Source organism: Pseudorasbora parva, chromosome 24, assembly GCF_024679245.1.
Source record: "Pseudorasbora parva isolate DD20220531a chromosome 24, ASM2467924v1, whole genome shotgun sequence".
NCBI classification, from domain to species: domain Eukaryota; kingdom Metazoa; phylum Chordata; class Actinopteri; order Cypriniformes; family Gobionidae; genus Pseudorasbora; species Pseudorasbora parva.
Window position 1 is genome coordinate 8773943 of NC_090195.1, and position 26570 is coordinate 8800512.

General features: G+C 38.3%; 1 protein-coding gene and 1 long non-coding RNA gene across 2 annotated transcripts; one reads left to right on the top strand and one right to left on the bottom strand.

The window, feature by feature from the left end:
* Positions 1-1262: 1262 nt before the first annotated feature.
* LOC137063724 (uncharacterized) lies at positions 1263-12657 on the bottom strand. Its single transcript, XR_010901424.1, has 4 exons — positions 12601-12657; positions 12305-12495; positions 7799-7954; positions 1263-1815 (listed from the first exon to the last, which is right to left on the bottom strand). It is a non-coding gene; the product is annotated as an uncharacterized lncRNA (long non-coding RNA).
* Positions 3996-25973, top strand: LOC137063722 (uncharacterized). The gene is made up of 4 exons (XM_067434990.1): positions 3996-4032; positions 5114-5178; positions 14090-14931; positions 24844-25973. The coding sequence occupies exons 1-4, from the start codon at positions 3998-4000 to the stop codon at positions 24991-24993; spliced, it is 1092 nt and encodes a 363-aa protein (XP_067291091.1). The 5' UTR covers positions 3996-3997; the 3' UTR covers positions 24994-25973.
* Positions 25974-26570: the final 597 nt, after the last annotated feature.

A 26570-nucleotide genomic window follows, 5' to 3' on the forward strand; every position in this document is an offset into this window, starting at 1 on the left:
ACTGTTTCCTTAACCGCTTTTACAGTCCTGCAAAATAAGATGTCACGTTTGCAGCCTTAATTCGATGTGATAGAAATAAAAGGTAAAAAGTATTTCCAGAACAAAAGGTTCACGCAAACATGAATCAAAATCATACAGCGCAACCAATTTAGCCCGGTTCACAAACAAATGACTCTGATGAACCAGTTCTTTTTAGTGAAACAAATACATTATAGTGGAATTAGTGTAGTTTGATTCACGAACAAAAGACTCATGAATTGGTTTATTTTAGCGAAACAAAAACATAAAGCTCAATTAATTTAGCCAAATCACAAACAAATGATGCTTATGAACCAGTTCTTTTTAGTGAATCAAATACATTATAGAGGAATTAGTGTAGTTTGATTTGCAAACAAATGACTCATAAGAACCCATTCTTTTTAATGAATGAAAATTATACAGAAAAACCAGTTTAGCCCGAATCACAAACAAATGACTAATGAACCAGTTATTTTTAGTGAATCAAAACATACAGCTCAACCAATTTAACCCCGATTCACAACTAAATGACTCCTGAACGTATTCTTTTTGGTGAATCAAAAACATACAGCTCAACCAATTTAGCCCGATACACAAACAAATGACTCTTATGAATCAGTTCTTTTTAGTGAAACAAAAACATACAGCTCAACTAATTTAGCCTGAATGACAAACAAATGACTCCAATGAGCCAATTCTTTTTAGTAAATCAAATACATTATAGTGGAATTAGTGTAGTTTGATTTACAAACAAAAGACTTTAATGAACCAGTTCTTTTAGTGATTCAAAAACATACAGCTCAACCAATTTATCCCGATTCACAAACAGATGACTCTAATGAATCAGGTTTTTTTTTGTAAAACAAAAACATACCGCTCAACTAATTTAGCCCGAATCACAAACAAATGACTCCTATGAACCAGTTATTTTTAGGGAATCAAAATCATACAGGGCAACCGATTTAGCCTGATTCACAAACAAAATGAATCATGTGAATGAAAACATACAGCGCAAACAATAGCCCAATTCGCGAACAAAAACATTAGATGTGTCTGAAATTGAAGGCTGATGTTGTTTTTTTGAAACGGAGGTCTGTTTTTTGTATTTGTGTATGCTCCACTTAATGTGCATTGAAGCTGGTGACCTGTTGAATGTTGGCCAGCACAGCACAACTTTAGCTTGGCTTTACTTCATTAGCCCCTGATAAAAGATTAATAGCTCACATTTTTCAAGTCCACTCTTTTTCTGTAAAGCCAGTTCCTTCTTTAGATCCCTCTTGGGCCACTGGTACCTGTCTATGTGGACATAAATACTCCAGAAGCCTGGAATGGGAAGAGGAAAACCAAGCCCAGACTTTTCACAATCCAAGAATAGTCAGTACAACTCAAATCACTCTTACCAAAAGTGCTCTAAACTTCTGTGCGCACTTTAAGAGTGAGTTAATCACTTTATTGTCTTTGCCGGAGTCGTATACGTTAGTGTCTCCATAGCTAAATTTATTTGCATTTTGGCTTGAAAGTAAGTGCACTACGCATGTAAAAACAAATGAAGTTTATGCCGCGGCGCTTTCATTTATCCCTGCCATCAGCAGCAGCTGTTCTCTGACTCGAGCAATGAGCCTGGCTGGCAGAAAGCAGGCCTGCTCTGGGCTTTCCTCATGGAGACTTGGAGAAGGGAAGTGCATGAATGCCTGAGTGACCAGATGGATCCAACAGCCTCAGGGAAGCCCACAGTTGCCACGCTTCTCTCTTCCTTTCAGTATCTTCCAGACTTAATTCAGCATGACTAAAGAGAAACTGCCAGGGAAAGATGTAAAGTCAGACAATTTCAAAGCTAAAACGAGTTCTCATTTGCCTCAGATGTGTAGATTTCCATAGATTTCTTCTTTAGAAGGAATAAAATACATTATACACTATATTGGCAAACATTTTGGGATGCCTGCCTTTACATGCGCATAAACTTTAATGACACAGTCTGCACGTGCTTGATTTTATACATGGAAGGGATTGGAACACCTGAATTCAATGATTTGGAGGGGTATCCTAATACTTTTGGCAATATGTATTTAAGAGTAGCTATATAGCCTACTCTAGTAGATTTAGTTTGTAAGACAGATTTATGAAAAAATGTCAGTTCTTTTTAGTGAAACAAAAACATTATAGCGCAATTAGTGTAGTACAATTTAAGAAGAAATTACTTGTATAAACTAGATAGTTTAGCCAAGTATCTATCTATCTAGCCTTACGAAACAAAAATATATTGCAATATATTTGAAAATATCATGCAATATATTCACATATTTATATTTTCCAATATATTGCAATATATTGAACGCGGCAATCATTTGTATATTTTGCAATATTGCATGAATATATAATACATTTTATAATACCATCAATATATTATTCCATATATTAAAATATAGTTCAAGAAAATATATTGGTAAATATATTTTATATTGGATATATATATTGGTAAATATATTTTCCTTTCGTAAGGGTATCTATCTATCTATCTATCTATCTATCTATCTATCTATCTATCTATCTATCTATCTATCTATCTATCTATCTATCTATCTATCTATCTATCTATCTATCGTGTAAACTCGCAATTCTGACTTTTTTCTTCAGAATTGCATGATATGAAGTCGCAATTGTGAGTTATAATCAGAATTCTTTGATATAACTGTGTCTCCCTCCGGAGGTCGCATTCGAAGGCTGCAGGCGTCATATAAGGCTGTCTGATTTAAAAAAAAAAAAAAAAAAGTGACTCTCCAAATGCGACCTTTGAACGCGCCATTCTTTTGCAGGAATTCGGAGTGTGCATGTGGTGTATCCTTCGCTGCTGCAGATAACCCACAATTATTTGCGTCGCCGTTAACAAGCGTCATATTTTTTTATTATTTTTTACAAATGGCACCACCGCCATATGCTACATACAAGCTTAGAAGTGGTGTTTAAATGTAAAGTTTTAAGGTTGTTTTTGTTTTTAAGCTGTATTACCTCAAAGAGATAGTTGTGGTAAACAGGATTAGTGTTAGTGCTAGAACAGTAGGCTACATTGCGGTCAAGGCAAGAAACATTTCATAGTCGTTTTCAAATTATAAATAATTTTCATTCATATAACTGGCGTGAGAGCGCAACGAAGCTGAACGTTTTGGCATAGCAACACTTTCTGCCTATGTGTCCTAAAGGACGTCTTTTTGAGGAAAAAAGTCAAAATTGGAAGTTATAAAGTCAGCATTGTGATATAAATTAAATTATTTCTTCAGATTTGGAGGACTTTATATCTTGCAATTGCATGTTAAAAAGTCCGAATTGCAAGTTATAAACAAAAAAAGTGTTTAACCTATATATCTCGCAATTTTGACTTTAAAACTCACAATGATGTTGCATCATGAAATTCTTACTTTTTTCCCCTCAGAATTGTTCTTTATCTCACAATTCTGGCAATAACTCTCAATAGTATATCCCGCAATTATGACGAAAAAAAGTCAGGACTGCGAGATGTAAACTCGGAAATTATCTTTTTTATTTTTTGTTCTGTGGCTGAATCACGTAGGCCTACGGCCTGGGCCGTAGATTCAGTATATCTCAAAATGAATGAAAACTGAAATGCAAACTTAATAAACATTAAATAATATTACGCAGACCTGCAATAATTCAATTAGGCCTACACAAGCCTGTAGGCTACTTTATGTATTTAATTTCACTTTATTGACCAATGTCTTTGCCGCTGACCTTCGATGATCCAATACAACCATAGCAATAACAAGCAAAAATGACTTTAGATAAACATCTCATTCGTGTTTCGTTGGCAGTGGGAAGATCTGCTCAGCCTGGGCCACTGTCATACAGTACGGCAGCCTGGCCACTGAAGTGTGTCCAAGTTCCTGGTTACTGTTGCGTCTCTTGTGTGTGTAATTACAGGGTGTGAACCCATTCAGAAGAGACCAAAAGACAAACGTGCGGCAATATGCAGCTCACGGAAAATAAACAGAAGAGTAAAAGGTACAGTTATGAGTTTGATTTGACTATAATGCTTCCTACATTTCACTTTTTAATTACTTAATTTGGTCTGCATGCTGATAATATGAACCTCTATGACTTTTTGATACAGTGCACAAGTTGTATAGATCTATCTATCTATCTATCTATCTATCTATCTATCTATCTATCTATCTATCTATCTATCTATCTATCTATCTATCTATCTATCTATCTATCTATCTATCTATCTATCTATCTATCTATCTATCTATCTATCTATCTATCTATCTATCTATCTTCATCTTTTACTCTGGAGTGGAAGCAGCTGCATTGGCTCTCTCAGTACCGCTGTACAATACAATCTACTAGAGGAATTAAAAGTTTTTTCACCATCAAAACAAGCCATTTCAGTTTTGTATGCTGCATTGAGCAGGCCTGTAACGGAGAAAATGACTCTACTTCATCCCGCTTGTGCATTACGCTTTCACAAATAGTGTGCTTTAGAGATGTCAGAGGTGGCTGTTGTGAGTAGGGCTGATACGAGGTGTCGGTAATGGAAAACAATAGCCGGGAATAATTATGGACTTCCATGACTCATTGGTCCTGGGCTATAAGATGAGAGATTTGATGAGCTGCGGGGACATTCACAGCGAACCTGTTAACATTGTACGCTCGATTCATTTGACTACTTACTAGCAGGAACTGATGCTGTTTGCTATAGTAAAGAGCTTCTATTGTTTTGCCTGTTTCCATCCCATCAGAAGCAATTCAACACCAACTATTATTTTGAATAGCCTACAACACAGTAGCTGTTGTGTCCTGTCAGTCCTTTCTGTGGAAATATAGTTTCATTTTTGACGCCACTGTGATTCGGTTCAGTTCATTTAGCAAGTCTAAAAATTAAAAAAATGCTACAAGGTTGTGTTTTAGTAGCTTTTGCCAAGAAATAACTGTCATTAATGAAATAAATGTACCGGTCAAATGTGAGAATTAGAGAAATTGTACTTCAATCTTTAGATTTTCAAAGAACATGGTGTATGTTTAAAAGGTGTATTTGGAAAATTCTGGTCTTTTATGCATTTCATTCACAATGTTTCCACAGAAAAGATGAGAAGTGGAATCTGTGCTGTGCTTGGGAATGTTCTGACACGGATAGCGGAATCAATGGTAAGCAATCAAACCCATTCATATTCAGGGTACGTCTACATGACAACGATGTATTACAAACGTTACAGTTTTGACATTTTTTGCATACAGACGATCCCCCGCGGATCCGCAAAAATGACTAAAAACACTGTGTTCTGCTGCCAGACCAGTAGTTGGCTTGTCACTTTGTAGAAACACTAAGCGTTTATAGACTGAACACAATCTACGCCATTGACAGCTCAATCCGAGGAGCGGGATAAACGGTTGTCTTTCAAACTCCCTCTGCACGCAATAGGATAGCGCTACACCAACCAGAGCAACAAAGGTGAAACAGAGCTTGTTGATAGATTAAACATTCGCCGTATCTGGTCGGCAAAACTCAGAACACATCTTCCCTTTTTAAGAATGACTTCAGTGCCGTTCTTTGTTCTTTTCTCAGAGAAAAGATTAACTCCATGTCTTCCAGAGTCGCGGTCAAAGCTGATTCGAAAGACCGCCGTTCGCCAGTTTCTGTGTTTACTAGAAGCACGCAAACGCAACTTGGCCTTCGTCATTGGCTCGCCCACCAACTCTATACACGATGTGATTGGCCCGACCAGAGTTTGGCCTTTGCAGCTCAGAAGGGTATTGAGAGCTGCTAGACGACACTCACGGGCAGATTAGATTTGCTGCTGCTAGGGTGTGTCTAGATTTCTAGGCTAGACATCACTCACTTCTTTCACAAATTCACATTTGTGTAGTTTATACGGAGACTAACGCTATCGGTTTCAAAAACGTGCACACTGAAACACATTTTCAATTTGCGGGTGTTTTCAAACTGTAATCGCGTAATCAGTTTCAACCGCGGAAAGATGTCAATAAAACAGCTTGTAAACAACATGTCTCAGAAAAGCCATATTCAGTGACTAACTCATTAGTCAGCTAGAATAGTTAACTCATGTTACATATTCAATATAATTTGTATATAATATGTCTTAATATAATGTTCTTTAATATAATGCATGTTTGAATAAATCCCTCAAGTTGACAGCCATCATTTGGATGTTTACAAAAAAATTTTGGAGTAGAAATATAATTATGTAGACTAATTATTATATCTTTATTATTATAACACTTCCTTGCGTGTTAATTAAAGGGTTAGTTCACCCAAAAATTAAATTGATGTCATTAATGACGTTCCTCACCCGTAAGTCCTCCGTTCATCTTCAGAACACAGTTTAAGATATTTTATATTTCAGTCCCAGAGCATATGCAGTCTATGCACACTATACTGTCCATGTCCAGAAAGGGAATAAAAACATCATCAAAGTAGTCCATATGTGACATCAGTGGGTTAATTAGAATCTCTTGAAGCATCGAAAATACATTTTGGTCCAAAAATAACCAAAACTATGACTTTATTCAGCATTGTCTTCTCTTCCGTGTTACTCAAATAAAGATTCAAACGGTTGTGAATCAGTGAATCGATCAATGATTCGGATCGCCAATGACACGTGATTTCAGCTGTTCGGATCGAGTGTCAAACTGCTAAAATCACGTGACATTGGCGATCCGAATCATTGATCGATTCACTGATTAATGGCCGTTTGAATCTTTATTTGAGTGACAATGCTGAATAAAGTCATAGTTTTTGTTATTTTTAGACCAAAATGTATTGTATACAAATCAGTTCATTTGAACCTTCAATATTTTAGTAATGTAGTAGGCCTAAACAAATGCTCCCATGTAGGCCTATAGTTGAGTTGAGAGATTTGTTTTTCTTGAGAAAATTTTCCATGATATATATTCAAAATAATCAACATCAAACCGAATTGAATCGGAATAGAATCGAATCACAAGCTTGTGAACAGAAATTGAATTGAATTGTGAAATTTGTGTCAAAACCCAGCCATAAAAACAAACAATTGTAAGTTTTTAGTAGAAGACGGTGCTGTGTTAACAGTCAAAGGACTGTGCTAAGTTATCGAGGGACTGTACTAAGTTATGCATCATAATGAATCTGGTTGGTAGAAGCAAAATGCTGCCACAGAAAAATCAATACACTCTCTGAAATGCCTAATCAGTCTTGAGTGACAGTCCCACAGAGTTCCCTTAAACATGGTTTAGTTGAAGCAACAGGAGAGTAGAGGAAATAATGAGCGAATGTTTGCAGCCTTATGCAACCTGTGTCTAATTACACTGCTGCGTTCACCTGCTGCTATGGGAAACTCCTTTGCGGGGATTTGGAGGCATATATTATGTGTGGCGCAAACATTTGTCTGCCACTGAGTCTAGCTTGCTAACCCAGCATGCCTCAAAATCACCTCACAGTGTGCATCAGGTCTGAAAAGAGAGATTCCTTCCAATCACTCAGCATGGAGAGGTTTCTCTACACATAGAGACATTAGGCCAGAGGCTTAATTTGCACATTTGTTTCTGTTTTGACTGGTTATTTCTGTTTGTTTGAGCTTATGGTTGTTCTGACTGGAAGATTGCTATAAAGCAGGCATTTCGCAGATACACAATTTGATATAAATTCATCTGGTTACATTAGTAAAAGATTCATATTAAAAATAGATTATACCTGCAGGATTCCACATATATTTTTATGTAACAAAAGCAATTGAACAGCTAAGCGGAAGTTGCAATAGTCTTTTCTTACGTTTTGTGACTTACTGTACAATAAGTAGGGCGGTGACTTAATTTGATCCATTGGGAATTGATTGGATGGTTGTGGTTTGCTATTGGTTGATCTCATGTGATTGACAGCTTGTCCCGCCTTCACGCCAGTAAACACGTCATCAGAGAAGAGATGTCGCTGCAAGAGGGAGGCAAAGTTATTTTAATTAAACATTACAAGGGCACATGAATTAAAAAAATGTGCATGGATAAATAATTTATAACAAATACTGCAATATTCCAATAAAAACAAAAAATTGTCAATTTTGATTTCATGGTGACCTTAGGACCAGCTTCATACCCACAGCAATTTTGCAGCTTTACATCTGCTCTCTGTTCCACCCGTCTCTATTATTTTAAATGAACAAAGCATTTCATTTTTCAAGAAGCCTCATGGCAGATTTCAACAAGGCCACCCTATGAGTCAGGACCTCAGCTGATTATTACTGTAGATGCACAAATGACACTTTACTCCCAACACCACTCTGATATTGAGTCACATGTGCTCAAACCATATAGAATTATGGCAAATGATACTGTTACCAACCCAACTCACTGCAACTCTTTTGAACAAAAATAAGAAGCTTTTCTTATGTTTTCAAAGAAAAAGGAGTGCTATTTTAATGGGAGCATCAGGTCTTGTTTATTAAAAATGTTGCACATAATGGCCCTCATTTATCAAAAGTGCGTACACCAAATTTCCAGCGTACACCTTGCGTACACCCAAACCCACCGTGACTTTGAGATTTATCAATATGGACGTTGGCGTACGGCACGCTCAAATCCTACGCCAGCTCAGGAGGTGGTGTACACACACACACACACACACGCTCAAATCCTACGCCAGCTCAGGAGGTGGTGTACACACACACACACACACACGCTCAAATCCTACGCCAGCTCAGGAGGTGGTGTACGCACGTTTTGAGTTAGTGGGAAAATGCGCAGAAAAACAATTCCTAACACCACAAAACACACTGACAAGATATGCTATATGACCCACTGTTAAAAACCACAACAACAACATTCAGTGTTTATTTTTGTGCAACATGAACGGCAATGTTTAATTTGTGTGACTTTACCAAAGCGTTTGATTTGTAGGCATATGTATTCCTCCAGTCGCGAGCCTGTGCGCTTTACCTGACGGTTCATGCCCGCCTGGCCCGGCAGCTGTGCACGGACTGGGACTGAAAATAATTCAGACTGACAAAATAATAAAAATGACCTTCTTCTTTTAAATAATAATAAAATCAATAAAAACGACATTCTTCTTCTAAATAACAAGCGTCATTAAGAATAAAAATCATACTAATAATAAGAAGAATCTTACAAATTGTCATGTAATTATTAATGTGAATGAATGGTACTCCACATCACATCATCATCATATCGTACATAGCGTAGTAAATTAAATGCTAATTGTTTCAAAACATGTTCTGTAAAATAATGCATTGTGATGGTAATTTCTCATCCAAACAGCTATTTAAACTGCTGGAGTGCGCTTCTCAACCTCCACTCTATTAAGAATAGGCTTCTCGTAATTTGGGTCCACATTTTGTTTTTGTAGGTGCCTTTATTCCCACTCTTTAAACTCCCAAATAAAACAATTTCGTTTTTTTCTTCCACTTCCCTGCATGGTGATGGTCTCGATGGTCGCGTCTCAATCATCTCCCTAGTTCAGTAGTCAGAGCATTGATCAGGGAGACAACCCATTGACTTATGTCCTAATCAGTGCCCTGACTAGTGGACTAGTGAGATGATTGAGCGCGCCCGATCTCCACGTCTGAGAAGTTTCGCTTCTTTACCGTCTTCTGTTTGTCCATGGCGTAAAATGAGGGCGTGGGGGAGGCGGAGACTTGAATATATAGGGGCGTGTTATTCTAATGACAATCATTTTCAGTCGCGGCATTTATCAAGGGCAGGTATTGCGTACACCTGGATTGCAGAGGTGCGGACAGCTTCACAAATCAGGCGATGAGAGGAGTGTAAGCATAATCTTACGCCAACATATACGACCGTTTCTACGCAAGATTGATAAATGAGGGCCATTGTGTATTTAAGCATGCAGAAAAGTTCTCACACTGAATTTCAAATGTGCGAACGCACAGAATCTTCTTCCTGACATTGTTCATTATTCACTGTAAACCCTAATACTCAAAAATTATTAATTGGTTTAAGTAGGGTAAACTTAAAATAGTTTAAGTAATCTGAATTGTTTCATTATTTTGAGTTTGCTGAACTTAAATTGAACTGAAACTGGCCTCGGATTTCCATTTCCCAGCATCAAATGCTAAAAATAAGGGCCCTATTTTAACGATGTAAGCGAATGGTCTAAATAAAACACACGGGTGTTTAATGAGTTAATGTGTTATGGGTGTAACATGCCAAGTCTCATCTCCCATTCCCTTTAAAAGCCAGTTACGTTTGGGCCATTGCAGATTCGCTATTTACATGGTGGAATATAGACATCCTCAACCTGACAAGACAGTTTAAATACATGTGTGTATTGCCACGATTGGTTAAATAAGTCACCAATTTAATTCGTCTATACTGCACATTGGTAATTCTGATACATGCAATGACTATCGTTTGGTCTATTTATTGGTTTCAATTAGCAAGTTAGCATTTACTGACTTAGCTATACATTTTCCACTATTAAAAATATTTAAGTTGAGATAAAATGATCAAATAAGGAGGTTACATGTGTGAATTAATGGATTAGCTCACTTAAATATTAAAAATGTAGAGTATTTAAAGTAAATGAGTACAAAATAAAAATCTGCCAGTTCTGCTAACTTGAACAAATGTATTTTCTTAACTTAAAAAGTGTGATGTTAACTGATTAACACAATTTTTATTTTTTTATTTTTATTTTTGCCAAATGATTCTGGCTCTCAGTGGAATCTGGATTATTTTAAATGAGGCTGGTGTGTCTGCAAATAGTAATTAGCATAAAACACACCCAGAGCACGTCCATATAAGGGTTCCACACAAACTCAATTCTCAAAAACTTGACTTGTTTTGGAGCTTATCATTTGCAAGATGTGTAGCCAAGCTGTGTAAATTCCACAGGATGGAATTTTTAGGTCGTTTTTTATTGTTGATGATAAATAAGAAATCAGTATGTTTTAAATGACTTTCTAAGGTTACTGAGTGGATGATTTTTGCGTGTGTGTTTAAATTTAAAACAAAAAAAATGTTTTGCATATTAACTTGGCTTTAATACATCATGATTTGTGTGTGAAAACATTCTAAGATAATAAGGAAAAGTAAAGAAAGAATAGTGTATATATTGGATATTTTTTTCCAACTTCAGTATTTGGTGGCATCTAAAAACAAACACATTCATATTGCATATTATGCGGAGGTCTCACAGGAGAAAATATCAGCCAGATGTTGTTTACTCCAGTCTTCTTTTTATCAAATAAAAAAGCTATGACATAAAACAAAGACGAAATATGTAAGATTCAGCCTTATTTCTTGCTTCGCTTCAAAATAGTTTTCAAAAGGAGGTTTTTTGCAGTGAATGCCACAGAAGAACCATTTTTTGTCCCCCGAAGAACCTTTTAGTGGAGAGTTCTTAAAAGAACCCTTTATTTACTTAGTTTAAACCAAGCCTGCAACACAAGTCTCGATCAACCCTGGGTGACTGGATGCAATATACAGTAGGTCATAAAGGTCGTTGTTGATTAGGTGGTGGGAGTGTGTGTGAGACCTTGATATCGCGGCTCAACTTCGCACTCATTACTGCACAGACTTCGGGCTCCAAGATGTCAACACCATATTTGAACATTGGCGGCTTCAGTTAAATCAACGGAAAAGAATGAAGGCGGCATTCATCTTTTTTTGGTTTAAACCTTTTTCATAATAGAAAGGTTATATGGATGTTAATGTTCTTTATGGAACCATAAATGTTAATAAAGAACCAGTGCTAAAGAACCTGATTTCACCAAGTGCAACATGGATCAACATTCCAATCAAGTTTGAGGGATGAGTTTAGAGTTTATGTCAAGTTTAGGCTTACAACCAGGGTTAAATGCTTCTACATAAGTATTATTCACCTATCATTTCCTTCTAATTTTTGGGATAAATTATGGGGCGGGCTAGGTTTAGGGGTAGGGATATGGCCAGAATTAAATTTTCGGACAGGAATATTATTTCAGGATCAACAAAATATGTTTGTACGTGGCAAAATCAGGACGTGCGTTCAGGCGATTTTCTTTCATTTTCAAATCATGCTGGATGATCCTCAGGCGTACTTGTGGAGTTCATTGAGATCAATTACTATTAAAGCAAAAGTACAACACTAAAATGTATTTAAAAATATCAGTTTTCATTTGTAATGTTAAATATGTCATATTAAAATGACAAAGATTGGAAAATGGAAGCCTTTCATTAGTGGTCTCAGATTATGGACCTCAATATATCTCTCCCTGCTCTCCAAAGTTAGATGTTGAACACATTTGCATTTAAACTCTTTACCACTCACCTTCTTCTGGAGCAAACGGTGAGTCATTCTGAGTCCCACAGCGTCAGAGCAGCTTTCTGAAAGATGGCCGTAGAGTGGGACATCGATCAGAGCTGGGCCACGCTGGGCTCAGACCTGACATTTAAAAACCGGACCTGCGATTAATCATCGGCCTAACAGGGCTCAGACTTCACAGCATTTGTAATGCAGCCCTGTGGACATCCAAAGACCAAAAAGCAAAGACAGAGGGAGTGTTTAACACTTATGTTATAGACATAACCACGTTAAACAGACTAAACACTAAAGTTTATATTTACCCAAATGTCCTGTGAGGATGTTCTTGTTCTCAAAGCAAACTTAACATTATATTTTCTCAATGTATGGACTCAATATGACGCAGTTTAGATCCAGCCTTAATCCAGCTAATCAGAGTTTATTGGATTAAATTACCGGCAGGTGTGTTACAATTGGTAATGGATCATCAAAATAGCCTTCCCAGTTAACCTTAGGAGCATTAGCAATAATAATAAATAGTTGAAACAGTACTTATTTGGCTTTTCATTTTGTGACCCAACTACATTTCCCAACATTATATGTGGCAGCAGAAGAGTGATAATAGTGCATTCGAATACATCTGGGAAGTTTGTATGCATGAGTTGGGAAGTTGTAATCATGATGTTAGATGCGTTCATGTCTTTGAATATATACAGTAACATGGCATTAGATGACATATGCCATACTGAGGTTTTTTGTTCAGCTGATGCAACACTGAATATACTATATATTTGCCTGAAGTTTTGGGATGCCTGCCTTTACATGCACCTGAACTTTCATGATATCCCATTAATCCGTAGGGTTTAATCTGGAGTTAGCCCACCCTTTGCAGCTATAACAGCTTCAACTCTTCTGGGAAGGCTTTCCATGAGGTTTAGGAGTGTGTTTATGGGAATTTTTGAGCATTCTTTTATTTCACCGGAACTAAGGAGCCATGCCCAACCCCTGAAAAACAACCCCACATTATAACCCCCCCTCCACCAAACTTTACACATAGCACAATGCAGTCAGGCAAGTACCATTCTCCTTGCAATCACCAAACCCAGACTTGTTCATCGGATTGCCAGACAGTAAAGTGTGATTGGTCACTCCAGAGAACACGTCTCCACTTGTCCAGTGGCGGCGTGCTTTTCACCACTGCATCCTATGCTTTGCATTGCACTTGGTGAAGTAAGACTTGGATGCAGCTGCTCAGCCATTCTTCCACAAATGTTTGTAGAAGTGTCTGCATGCCTAGGTGCTTGATTTTATACACCTGTGGCAATTGAAAGTGATTGGAACACTAGAATTTATTGATTTGGAGGGGGTGTCACAATTTTTTGCCAATATAGTGTATCTTAAAAATTAAAGACTACAGAAGTAGACGTCACTTTTTAAGTCAATACAACCTATTAAACAGACTGTCCAGCAATCAAAGTTTGGTATGAATACGCCTTATTTTTATTTTCAAATAATAGCTATAATAAATATGAATGTTTCTTGAATCAGCATTTCTGAATGATCTTGTGAAGCTTAAGACTGGGATGGATGATAAAAAAGTATCACAGGAATAAAATGTTAAAATATATTTGAATAGAAAGTCTCTTACATTTTTGTAATATGTCACATTACTGTGCATTTTTCATTACATAAATACAGGTTTGGTGAACATAAAATACTTATTTCAAAAACATTTAATGATCAAATCAACCACAAACAGATTCAATCGTTTTTAAAGACTAAATTATTATTATTATTTTTATTTTTTTACAGATGCATTTCATCGATACCGGGAGGCTAAACAGAAGGTTAGGCACAAATGCAGTTACTTGGATGAGAAGAACATCATTTTGTCCCCTCATTTATTTGCTCAGCCCATGTCGTGTGTTTCTGGAGCAAATGATGCATCAGATGGAGCAAACTCAAGATGGAAAGCATCACAAATCACTCGTGTCCCTGCTAAATCTGCCAAGCTGGATGTGAACATTACCAGTGAGAGATCAAGTGCACCAGACTCGAGTTGTGTACTCATAAATCCCCGTGTATCTAGTGATTCAAAGACCCAGAGACAAAATATTGTCAGTGAGAACTCAACGGAAGTACATATTGCAGAGGTAAGCGGGATTCTGCCAATGATAGAGTGGATTCCGGAAGCTGCTCATGAGCAAATGACGGTGGAAACCAAAGCCTGGCGGTGCGCCGGATTTGTTGCGGCAAACCATGAAACGAAGTGTCCTGAAGCTTTCCGGAAAGAGGTATCTAGACAAAAACTCGAATGGAACCATGGGCACCTGGCTAAGGCGGCATTGCCTACCAATGGCCTGCCAACCGCAGCCAGACACAGGGTGGTGATCCAGAGAGTGGCACGAGTAAGAGGTTACAGAGGGGCTCAAGTTCATGGCAGTCATGGGGAACGGAAACTCAAACCGTTAACAAATCATAAAGACCTGTACAAAAGCTACAGTCTGTCAGCCCTAGAAAAACGGTATGAATGCCTCTATTGTCCTTTTCAACAACGGTCAAGACACAGTCCAGTGGGAGACCGGCGAGACGCCGCACAGAACATTGACAGGAAACAGGAAGGACAGCGGAGAGAGTTTTCAGACGCGATTGGGGTAAGATTGATATGGAAGCTTGTTTCCACCATGGAATAAAAACATTTTAACACTTTTTTCTTAGTATTGCGATATATATATATATATATATATATATATATATATATATATATATATATATATATATATCTCACAATACTAAGAAAAAAGTCAGAATTGCAAGATGTTAAAGGGGTGATGAATTGAAAAATCAACTTTCCCTTGAGCTTTTGATATATAAAAGGTGATGGTGATATAAGAATATCCTCTAAATTTCAGAGCTGAAAATGTCCTTGTTAGTAAAAAAAAAGCTTTTAGACACCAGGCCCAGAAAACGATCGTGTGCGCATCTTTACGTCATCACGTGACGAAACATCGCCTCTACAGCACGTCTAATTCAGTAACCTCGCCCACCGACTCATGGAGCTGTGAAGAAGATAGCAAGATATTACGCTATTCCTGGTTGTTGAAGAACACAGTCGCTGCATAAGCTACCTTCTGATCCTAATATTAGGAATGTGTGGTTGAACTTTATTTTTAATGAAGTTCCAGCTGACGTTTGTTAACAAGTCTCAGGTCGATGCTGGATTTGCAGACATTTGAGATTAAAACACAATGTTGTTTCTTCTATATTGAATCCGACAGCAGGCGAAACACTTATGTGAGTTGTTACGTCCTTGGACGTAATTTTTCAATAGGTGCTTTGTTTTTATTCAGTTGTGAATATACCTGTGTGGTGAGATATTGTAATGCCTGGTGGCCGTGTGTGTCTCTCTCTCTCTCTCCTCTCTCGGCTCCTCACCGGCAGGATGACGTACACCTGGAGCTCGTTATGCCAGCGTGTTAGCGGCTGAGAGTGGAGCTTATAAGGCCATTTGGAGGTGTGCTGCGGTGGAACACACTTCTCTCCTGGTCCAGACTGAAAATGGTGTAATTGTGGGTTAAGAGGTTGAGATTCTCCTGTGTTAAGTTAGCAAGTGGCTAAGTGTACGGTGGTGATCAAGAGTCTTATCTTTTTCGTCTAAATTATTTTTGTTTCCTGTTAAAGATTGTTGTAACCTAAAAGGGAAGCGTAGGGGGAGAGTGCCTTTTTTGTTGACTACCATTTCATCCCTGTTTTTGGTATAGTTAAGTAGGTAAGGGAAGTTTTATGTTGTTTATTTTCCCCTTTTCTTTTGAGTATTTAGGTAAGTTAGTTGCCCCAAAAATTAGGTAGTCATCGTTTTGTTTGTTATTTTAGGCCTTGCTCTCCCCTGAGCCAGTGCTCCCAAAGATTTCTCTGTTAATTTCTGTTTCTTTTGTTGTAAATAAATTCCTACTTTTTCTGCAATTTAGCAGACTCGAGTTGTGAATTCCTTCACTCTGGGACAGGAGACTGAAGTGTTACCCTTTAATTTTATTATTAATAATTAATTTTCTTTGTTACTTCCCCTGACCAACCCCTAGAAAAGAGGGGGTCGTAACAAGTGGGGGCTCGTCCGTTCGTTTTTAGAAACGACTACATTGATTTGGTGAGTACAATTTCTCTTTTCTCTCTTAAAAACGTGTGTTCTCTCTGTCTTTGCTTTAGGTGAAGGGGAGAGTCTCTGTGGTAGTAAAAATGGAGTTTGATTTATTGGCATTTACGCTAGCACCTACCACAGAGGTCTTCCAAAAGTGTAGGAAGAAGGATCTGATTTCAATTGCAGATTTCTTTAATATAGATGTCCCGAAAGAAGAAAGAAAGCAAATAATTAAGGATTTACTGTTTGAGCAGCTCGTCTACAATGGTATCTTACCAGAGGTTGAAGAACAACCTGCAGTTATGAAAAAGACAATGACTGAGGAGGTTGTTTCTGGATTTGATACCATTGAAAGTACTAACTTTGATCCGGCCTTAGCCATCCGTCTTAAAGAATTAGATCTTGACATAAAGCAGCAGGAAAATGAAAATTTACGTTTAAAGCTCAGAGTAGTAGAGGCGGAAAGTGATAGAGATGTTAAAATTCACGCGTTGAAATTAAAATCTGAAGAGGTGAGACGACAACCTATTCCTCCTCCACGCTCTAGACCTCCCTCTGCTTCTGTTTCTTCTCCTATGTCTACTCCTGCTACGCCGGCTACCTCAAATAGGGAAGGAGATGCTCAAGGGTTTGATGTTAGTAAATACATCAAACTTGTGCCTCCCTTCCGAGAGTCAGAGGTTGACGCATACTTTGTTGCTTTCGAACGCATCGCAGGTAAGCTTAAATGGCCGACTGATTTGTGGGCACTGTTACTACAGTGTAGTTTAACAGGTAAAGCTCAAGAAATCTGTGCGTCATTGCCCATTGAACAGTCCCTCGATTATGACATGGTCAAAGCCGCTGTTCTGCGCGCATATGAGCTCGTCCCAGAAGCGTATCGCCAAAAGTTCAGAGGACATGCAAAGTCAGAGAGACAGACTTATGTAGAGTTTTCCAGAGAGAAAAGAGTATTGTTTGAGAAGTGGTGTCTCTCCAGTAAGGTTACTACTTTTGAGCAGGTGCAAGAGTTAATCTTACTGGAGGATTTTAAAAGTTGTCTTCCGGAGGGTATCGTTGTTCACCTAAATGAGCATAAAGTGACGGCGTTGTCAGACGCTGCTGTAGTGGCGGACGAATTTGTTTTGACGCACCGAAATGTTTTTCCATTTAACCGTTCGTCAAACATGCCGCCTACTAGTAGAAATACGGCGCAAGGTTTTTCACGTGTGCCTTTGCACACGTTGAAAAGTAATGGTAATCGAGATAGGAAACCTGTCTCTTCCATGGAAAGAGATGGGCGTTCCTGTTTTTACTGTCTTGATCAAGGACATCTGATTGCGGAGTGTCAGGCCTGGAAAAAGAAAAATGCTGAAGCCAAAAGTAAAAAAACTGCTTTGGTGCACGCAATGGCTATGGATAAGAATGAGTCTATGCAACCGTTTCTCTTTCCTGGCTCTGTTTCCTTGTCTGACACTGCACATCAGCCTGTCGTGATCTTGCGAGATACCGGCTCGGCTCAATCCTTCATTTTAAAAGAAGTACTACCCTTCTCACAAAATTCATACACGGGCACAAATGTTTTAATTCGTGGTATTGAGATGGGGTGTGATAGTGTTCCTCTCCATCAGGTACACTTAAAGTCTGATCTTGTGAATGGATTAGTTAATCTGGGAGTGCGTGAACAGTTACCATTTGATGGCGTAGGTCTCGTGTTAGGAAATGATTTAGCAGGTGGTCAAGTTTTCCCAAGACCGGTCGTGACAAATAAGGGTGAAACTGATGAAACTTGTACTCTTTCCCTAGAGTTCTCATCTACCTTTCCTGTGTGTGCAGTCACTCGAGCACAGTCCAAAAAGTTTGAAGATGTTGTAAGTCTTACCGACTCGTTCTTACAAATCTCCTCTGAACCTCTCCAATGTGACTTAACAATAAAGCCTGAGCTTGGGGAGCGGATGGAGGTAAACAGCCCCAATGAGACTCTTAATGTTGATAGAGATCAGTTAGTTGCTGCACAAAAGACAGACCTTACCCTTGTTCCTTGTGTTGAGGCAGCCCTCAGCGGTAAAAATGGTCCTGATAGGAGAATTGGCTATTACTATGATAGTGGAGTATTAATGAGAAAAATGGAAGCCAGAGGATGATGATTCTGATTGCCGTGAAGTTCATCAAATAGTTCTCCCTGCTGATTATCGCCCACAGGTTCTGAAGCTTGCCCACGAAAATCTACTTGCGGGACATTTAGGGGTCAATAAAACTTTTCACCGGGTAACCAAGTATTTCTTCTGGCCCGGTTGCAAGTCTTCAGTAGCAGAGTTTTGCCGAACTTGCCCTATATGTCAAAGGTCTGGCAAGCCTAATCAGAAAATCCCTGTTGCTCCTCTACATCCCGTGCCAGTTATGGCTGAACCATTTGAGCGGTTGGTATTAGACTGTGTAGGCCCCCTTCCCAAAACCAAAAGTGGTTACCAGTATGTACTGACTATAATGTGCACCGCAACTAGGTTCCCTGAGGCAGTTCCCCTACGCACAATTAAGTCCCCAGCTGTAATCAAAGCTCTTGTAAAGTTTTGCACCACCTTTGGTTTGCCCAAAGAAATCCAAACAGACCAAGGGTCGAACTTTACTTCGAAGAAGTTCACACAAACATTGGGTGCATTGGGCGTGTCGCACCGGATGTCAACTGCATACCATCCTGAATCACAAGGTGCCCTGGAACGCTATCATCAGACCCTAAAAGCAATGATACGTGCATACTGTGTTGAAACTGGAAGAGACTGGGATGAGGGACTTCCTTTTCTTCTGTTTGCCACCCGTGAGTCTGTGCAGGAATCAACTGGGTTTAGTCCTGCTGACCTTGTGTTTGGCCACACGATTCGCGGGCCCTTGAAGATGCTGAGTGAACAGCTATTGTCTATGAGTAATTCACCTAGACCAGTGGCAGAATATGTCAGTTCTTTTAGGAAGCGTTTGCATGCTGCCTGGAACATTGCACAAAAGCATTTGGGTGCTACTCAAGTAAAAATGAAGTCCCGCTTTGATAAGAAGAGTGTTGACCGTGAGTTCCGACCTGGTGATCAGGTTCTGGTCCTTCTGCCAATTCCGGGCTCTGTGTTTGCTGCAAAGTTCTTCGGGCCATATACAGTTATACAAAAACTGAGTGACACTAACTACGTGATTGCCACTCCTGACAGACAGAGACGCAAACGTGTCTGTCATGTTAATATGTTGAAACATTATTTAAAACGTCAAGAGACAACCTCTTCCACGACTGCAAGGGTTGCCCCCGCAGCTACTGTCTCTAGTGCCAGTTATTGTCTTGCTGAGGATGGCTTGGTAGACAAGGTCCCTGCAAGCTCCGGTGGAAAGCTTAAAAATTCAATGATTCTGAAGGACTTGCCTAACAGTCTTGCCTACCTAACAGGCTGCCAACGACAAGAACTTCTTCAGCTGATATACAAGTACCCTACCCTATTTGCAGATGTGCCTGGCAGAACTTCAGTGTTAACCCATGATATTGATGTAAGTGACTCTCTGCCAATCAAACAACATGCCTATAGAGTTAATCCAAAAAAACGGGCTATAATGAAAGAGGAGGTTGAGTACATGGTACATCACAATATTGCCATACCCAGTCATAGCCCGTGGAGCTCCCCCTGTATACTTGTGCCCAAACCTGATTCATCTTTTCGATTCTGTACAGACTACCGTAAGGTGAACAAACTCACTAAAGCTGACTCTTTTCCGTTACCACGAATGGAGGATTGTGTGGACCGGGTGGGCTCTGCTAACTTTGTCTCAAAATTAGATCTCCTTAAGGGCTACTGGCAGGTCCCCCTCACTCCTCGTGCCTCTGAAATTTCTGCATTTGTGACGCCAGATCATTTTATGCAATACCAGGTTCTAGCTTTTGGGATGCGGAATGCTCCTGCTACATTCCAACGCCTGATGCAGAAAGTCCTGGCAGGAGTCAGAAATTGCGACGTCTACATTGATGATGTGGTTGTCTATTCAAATTCCTGGGAAGAGCATGTGAAAATACTGGAAAATGTGTTCAGGAAGTTGGCTACAGCCTCGCTAACTTTGAATGCTGCCAAATGTGAATTCGGTAAAGCTGTAGTCACTTATTTGGGAAAACAAGTGGGACAGGGATGTGTGAGACCTGTTGAGGCCAAAGTGGAGGCGATCCTACAGCTCCCTACCCCCAGCAATAAATGAGAGCTACGGCGGTTTCTTGGAATGACAGGCTACTACCGCGGGTTCTGCAGAAACTTTTCCGCAGTAGTTTCCCCACTCACTGATCGTTTAAGTAGCAAGCGAATGTTCGTCTGGGACAGTGACTGTTCGCTAGCTTTTGAGGCAGCAAAGGACCTGTTGTGTAACGCTCCTGTGCTCGCTGCCCCTAACTTTGAAAAAACATTCAAACTGCAAGTGGATGCCAGTGCCACGGGGGCAGGCGCTGTATTATTACAAGAAGATGAACATGGTGTTGACCATCCCGTCTCCTATTTTTCAAAGAAGTTCACGTCTTACCAGAAGTGCTATAGTACTGTTGAGAAGGAAGCTCTTGCTCTCTTACTTGCACTTCAACACTTCGATGTTTATGTAGGAGGTCATGCAGCTCCTCTTCTGGTGTACACCGATCACAACCCCTTAACTTTTCTGGCCCAGATGTCAAATTCTAATCAACGATTAATGCGGTGGGCTTTAATTATACAAGAGTATAATCTTGATATTCATCATCTAAGAGGGTCTGAAAATGTGATTGCTGAGGCTTTGTCCAGGGCAAATAAGATTGAAACCTAAACAGAGGTGTGTTAATTTTTATTTTTTGTCCTCCTTTTTTGCATTGGAGTTAAATTCAAAAGAATACAAAAAAAAAAAAACACTTAGTGGTGGGGGTGTTACGTCCTTGGACGTAATTTTTCAATAGGTGCTTTGTTTTTATTCAGTTGTGAATATACCTGTGTGGTGAGATATTGTAATGCCTGGTGGCCGTGTGTGTCTCTCTCTATCTCTCCTCTCTCGGCTCCTGACCGGCAGGATGACGTACACCTGGAGCTCGTTATGCCAGCGTGTTAGCGGCTGAGAGTGGAGCTTATAAGGCCATTTGGAGGTGTGCTGCGGTGGAACACACTTCTCTCCTGGTCCAGACTGAAAATGGTGTAATTGTGGGTTAAGAGGTTGAGATTCTCCTGTGTTAAGTTAGCAAGTGGCTAAGTGTACGGTGGTGATCAAGAGTCTTATCTTTTTCGTCTAAATTATTTTTGTTTCCTGTTAAAGATTGTTGTAACCTAAAAGGGAAGCGTAGGGGGAGAGTGCCTTTTTTGTTGACTACCATTTCATCCCTGTTTTTGGTATAGTTAAGTAGGTAAGGGAAGTTTTATGTTGTTTATTTTCCCCTTTTCTTTTGAGTATTTAGGTAAGTTAGTTGCCCCAAAAATTAGGTAGTCATCGTTTTGTTTGTTATTTTAGGCCTTGCTCTCCCCTGAGCCAGTGCTCCCAAAGATTTCTCTGTTAATTTCTGTTTCTTTTGTTGTAAATAAATTCCTACTTTTTCTGCAATTTAGCAGACTCGAGTTGTGAATTCCTTCACTCTGGGACAGGAGACTGAAGTGTTACCCTTTAATTTTATTATTAATAATTAATTTTCTTTGTTACTTCCCCTGACCAACCCCTAGAAAAGAGGGGGTCGTAACAGAGTAAAACGTGTTTTGATTTGTGATAGTATTGCATTGTTATAGATTGTTTTGATTATGTGTACATGTCTAACAGAACATACCTTTAGCACACTGGACTCAGACACGTATGGGCCAGGGCTCACAAAGCCCAACGTCCCGGGGTTGTTTTCCGGACAGGCTATCAAAATGGAAGCCCGATGAATCTAATAATATTCCTAATTTTTAGATACAACTTTTTTTTTTTAAAGTATTTTTGTTTTTATACACACAAAAAAAAAAAACCTGAATTGCAAGACGTAAACAGAATTCTAAAAAATGTTGTAAGTATTGTAATTATGACATTACAAGAAAAAAAAAGCGTTCATGTCCTCGTAGAACTCACAGCTTGCGAACGTAATATAATTTTTTTTGACCATCAAGAACATTTAGCTGCTTTTGAGATTCCCAATTTGTTTTCTGTCCACTTCTTTCTCAGTCACATCGGTTGATCGATGTTCTGGCTCGAACACCTCGCCTTTAAAGCACAAAGGCCAAATTTTATAATTGTGCGAACTGAATGAAACCTGAAACAATGTGAGACACAATAAGGCTGCTTGCTCCCACTGGGAAACCTGCAGTGCGGATTGATTGTTTGAAAGGTATCGGCCTGTTTCGTGGTAAACAGAAATGAATGATTTTGTTACACAATCAGCCTCTATTTGATTCCACGTGAATGCTGGGACATAGATTTGTAGCTATTGTTAGCTGCAAAGCATTACAAGAGCAATTTAGACTCTAAAAATGAAGCGCTTGTGTCCTACACTGGTCTTGGTATTTGCAGGTAGTAATGTGGTTAAAAATGCATCAGTGCATTGCAATGGATCAGCCTGACAATGAAAATTCAATGCATCTAGTATAGAATTTAATTATTAAAAAGGTAACTTTACATGGTTATTAAACAATAACCTAAAAATAACCAGACGCATTCTATAGAAGTTATTTTTAGTTTATCTAAAAGCAACAACCCTGCAACACTACAAAATAACCACCCTGCAACATTCTGGGAACGTTATTTTATGGTTGCAAAATAACTTTAAAAACCCAGAAACGTTCTGCACAAAGTTATTTTTAGGTTATTTAAACATTATTTGATAGGTTGAAAAATAAATATAAAAGGGAAAGGGAATGTTCTGTGCAATTTTTTTTTACTGTTATTTAAAAATAACCCCTAACGTTCTGGGAACATTATTTTATGGTTGCAAAATAACCTGAAGAAACCATTAGGGAACGTTCTGTAGAAGATATTTTTAGGTTATTTAAATATAACAACCCTGCAATGTTCTGGGAACGTTATTGTATGGTCGCAAAAAAATAAAACCTAAAAAGAACATTTCTAGAACCGAATTGATTCTCAAAAAAATAACCAAACGGGAACCAACTAATGTTAGGGGAATGTTCTTTTTTTTTTACTGGGAAGTCACATTACTTTTTCGATACAAATTGAGTAATTTATTCTGTAAATGTGTTCCCAACGTAGTTTATACACGTTTTTGTCTTGCCATCACCAGACCACACTCAATTTAAAACTGAACATTGGTCTGGGGAGTCTGCTCTTTATTTTTAAACTGGCCTTATTCAAATGACTCTGTACGCAATTGGATAGTCCTATCAGACCACAAGAGACGTGATCAACAGACCCATCGTTTCTATCCGCCAAAAGTGCGCCAGGTGGATAAGCCAGTCTCTGATTGGTTCCCGCAAAAGTTTAACAGAAGCAGTAAAAATGAATGTACAGGTTTCCAGACTGAGTTGCCGGACTAAATCAAATTGCCGGTAGATCCGGCTGGGTTTACCCAGTCTAGCACGTTTTTTTAGATTAAAAATGTGTCCGACTCGATTGACCACATAAATTTTTAATGCGCATATATTCACATTTTGGGGTTTCTATGCAGGAATATCTTATGCAATATCCAAAATGCGCATAAAATTAAGCGGATGGGTGGAAACAGCTTTTATCAAGGCAACTATTTACACCTTTGTCTTTTGAAAAATAATTAAATTGTTGCACAAAGGAAATAACTGGTTATGTATTTTATATCCATTAAGTATTTACATCCATTAAACATCCATTAACAAAACTTAATTTTACCCATTAGGATTACATTATCTAAATAGCTATTTGGATACCGGTTAATATTATTTTCCATGCCTAAGTAAAGTATTTTAAGCAGATTTTTTTTCTTTAGAACAACTTGCATTGACAAAAACAAGTGCAAATAGACCATGAACACGAGAAAGCAAACAGGATCAATTTTCATTTCATGCCGGGTTTAATTCACTTCAAACAAGAACTTCTGAACCATGAAGTGACCAGAGCAAGTAAATTCCCCTCCTAATGTGGCCCAGTCATGCCAAATGAACCTTTATTAGTGTGATTCTCATGGCCTGCTGCTTTATAGTGAGTAATGTTAAACCATTTTTCGCATTAGATTTACCTTTGAAATAAGCTCTAGAAAGATAAAAGACTTCCCTAAGCCCAGGTGGCGTTTCACGGCAGATCGCCAATGGTTTCAGTCGTCAGGAGAACTCGGCAGCAGTCAGACTCAGGGAATCTCATTGCAGGGGAATGTTTTCCTTAGGAAAAGAATCAATCCTTGTGACGTGGTGAGCTAGGGAGGAAAGAGAAATAGAGACTTTCCACTTTGACCCTGTTGAGCGACAGTAATAAATGTGGGCTGGTGAATTCGCTCCATCTTTTCTGATTGCTTGTTTGTCTGTTTGTTGCTCCTCAGGACATACGGTGTCAGTCAGGATGCCCGAGGAACACAGAATCCCCTCCATCTCCACACCATGTCACTTTCTCTCATATTTTACAGGCTCTCCAGAGCAAACCAAGCAATTTTTCAGAGGTCAGGGGCCAGAGATGCCACAGGGCTCTTTAAACGCTGCCCAGAGCGCTCAATGAGACGTCCTTCGCTTTATAGCGAGTATATACACATCAGTGAAGTGCTTGCCAAAGAATACACCTCAGGCTTTAGACTATATTTTTTTATTCAAACTTTAAATTTCATCGTCTCTACAGTGTAAAAGGTCATGAATTCAAAGCCCTAAAAGGACTAAAAGAGATGGATTTACATCGATCGGTTAGGAAATCCATCTAGAGCATCCAAATAAACCATTTAGGAATGATTTTCGAGGTGGGATGGGAGAAGAAAATATAGGAATCAGAAGTTAAAAAAGCCTTTGAGGTTGAAAGAACATCTGTGCAAGCTATAAAACCAAACATTAAATAATAACAAACATCCATTTGGTACACAAACCAGAAAACCAGTGTGATACTACAGCTAAAGAATATCAATGACAAATACAGTACAATATGTACTTACAGTATGCCATCGGACACCCACAAACCCCCAGCCACACATACATGTACAGCACAAACATAAGAAAATAAACATCGATAATCTCTGACAAAAATGAGTCATGTGCATTTACACTGTACACGCCATGTTTCATTTTAATACTGCTGCAGGCGCTGATCGCTTTCATTTATCTTTTTTTTTCTGCATTTTGAAGTGCAGCTATCCCAGACTTCTGTGATAAGTGCTTTAGCAATAACATACCATTTATCACACCAATATATTATATATGTATATATATGGTCAATAAAAAAATACATACCATTTCAGGGGAAGCCAAATGGGAATTTTCTAATGAGATAAGGAGAAACACATTATTGCTCTTTTAAGGATTGGTCACATTAGTAGGACAAGGGGAACCATATATTTAATCAAAACTTTTAAAAGAATATTCTGGGTTATTTTATGGGCTCGTTAGACCATAATACGGCAAAAAAATCCCCCCCCCCCCATTCAAAAGTTTGCTGTTTATTTGTTAAAAAAATACAGTAAAAAAGAGATACTGTGAAATATTACAATTTAAAATATCAAATGATTAATTGCATCCAAAATAAAAGTTTTTGTTTACATAATATGTGTATAATTATGTATATATAAATACACACACATCTACAGTCTATATTATTTCATTTACATTGTATATATATATATATATATTTTTTTTTTCCCCTCTTAATTACATACATGCATGTGTGTGTATTTATATATACATAATAATTATACACAACTCACACATATATTATATAAACACAATCTTATTTTGGATGCGATTTATCATTTGAAAGCACTAAAAATAATCTACATTTTTTTTCCTGGATTTATATTAATTGTTATTCTTTTATATTTTATCAAATATGATGTATTCCTCTGATGCAATGCTGAATTTTAGTGTCACATCATCCTTCAGAAATCACTAATATGCACCTGAAAAAAATTATTATTACTGTTGGAAACAGTTGTGCCACTTGATGCTTTTTTTCATGTTTTTTTTAATACTTGAAAGTAAAAAGACTTTCTTTACTGTCACCTTTTTAAACAATTGAAGTAATCCTTGCTGAATTACAGTATTCATTTATTTCAATAAAATTAATTTAAAAATC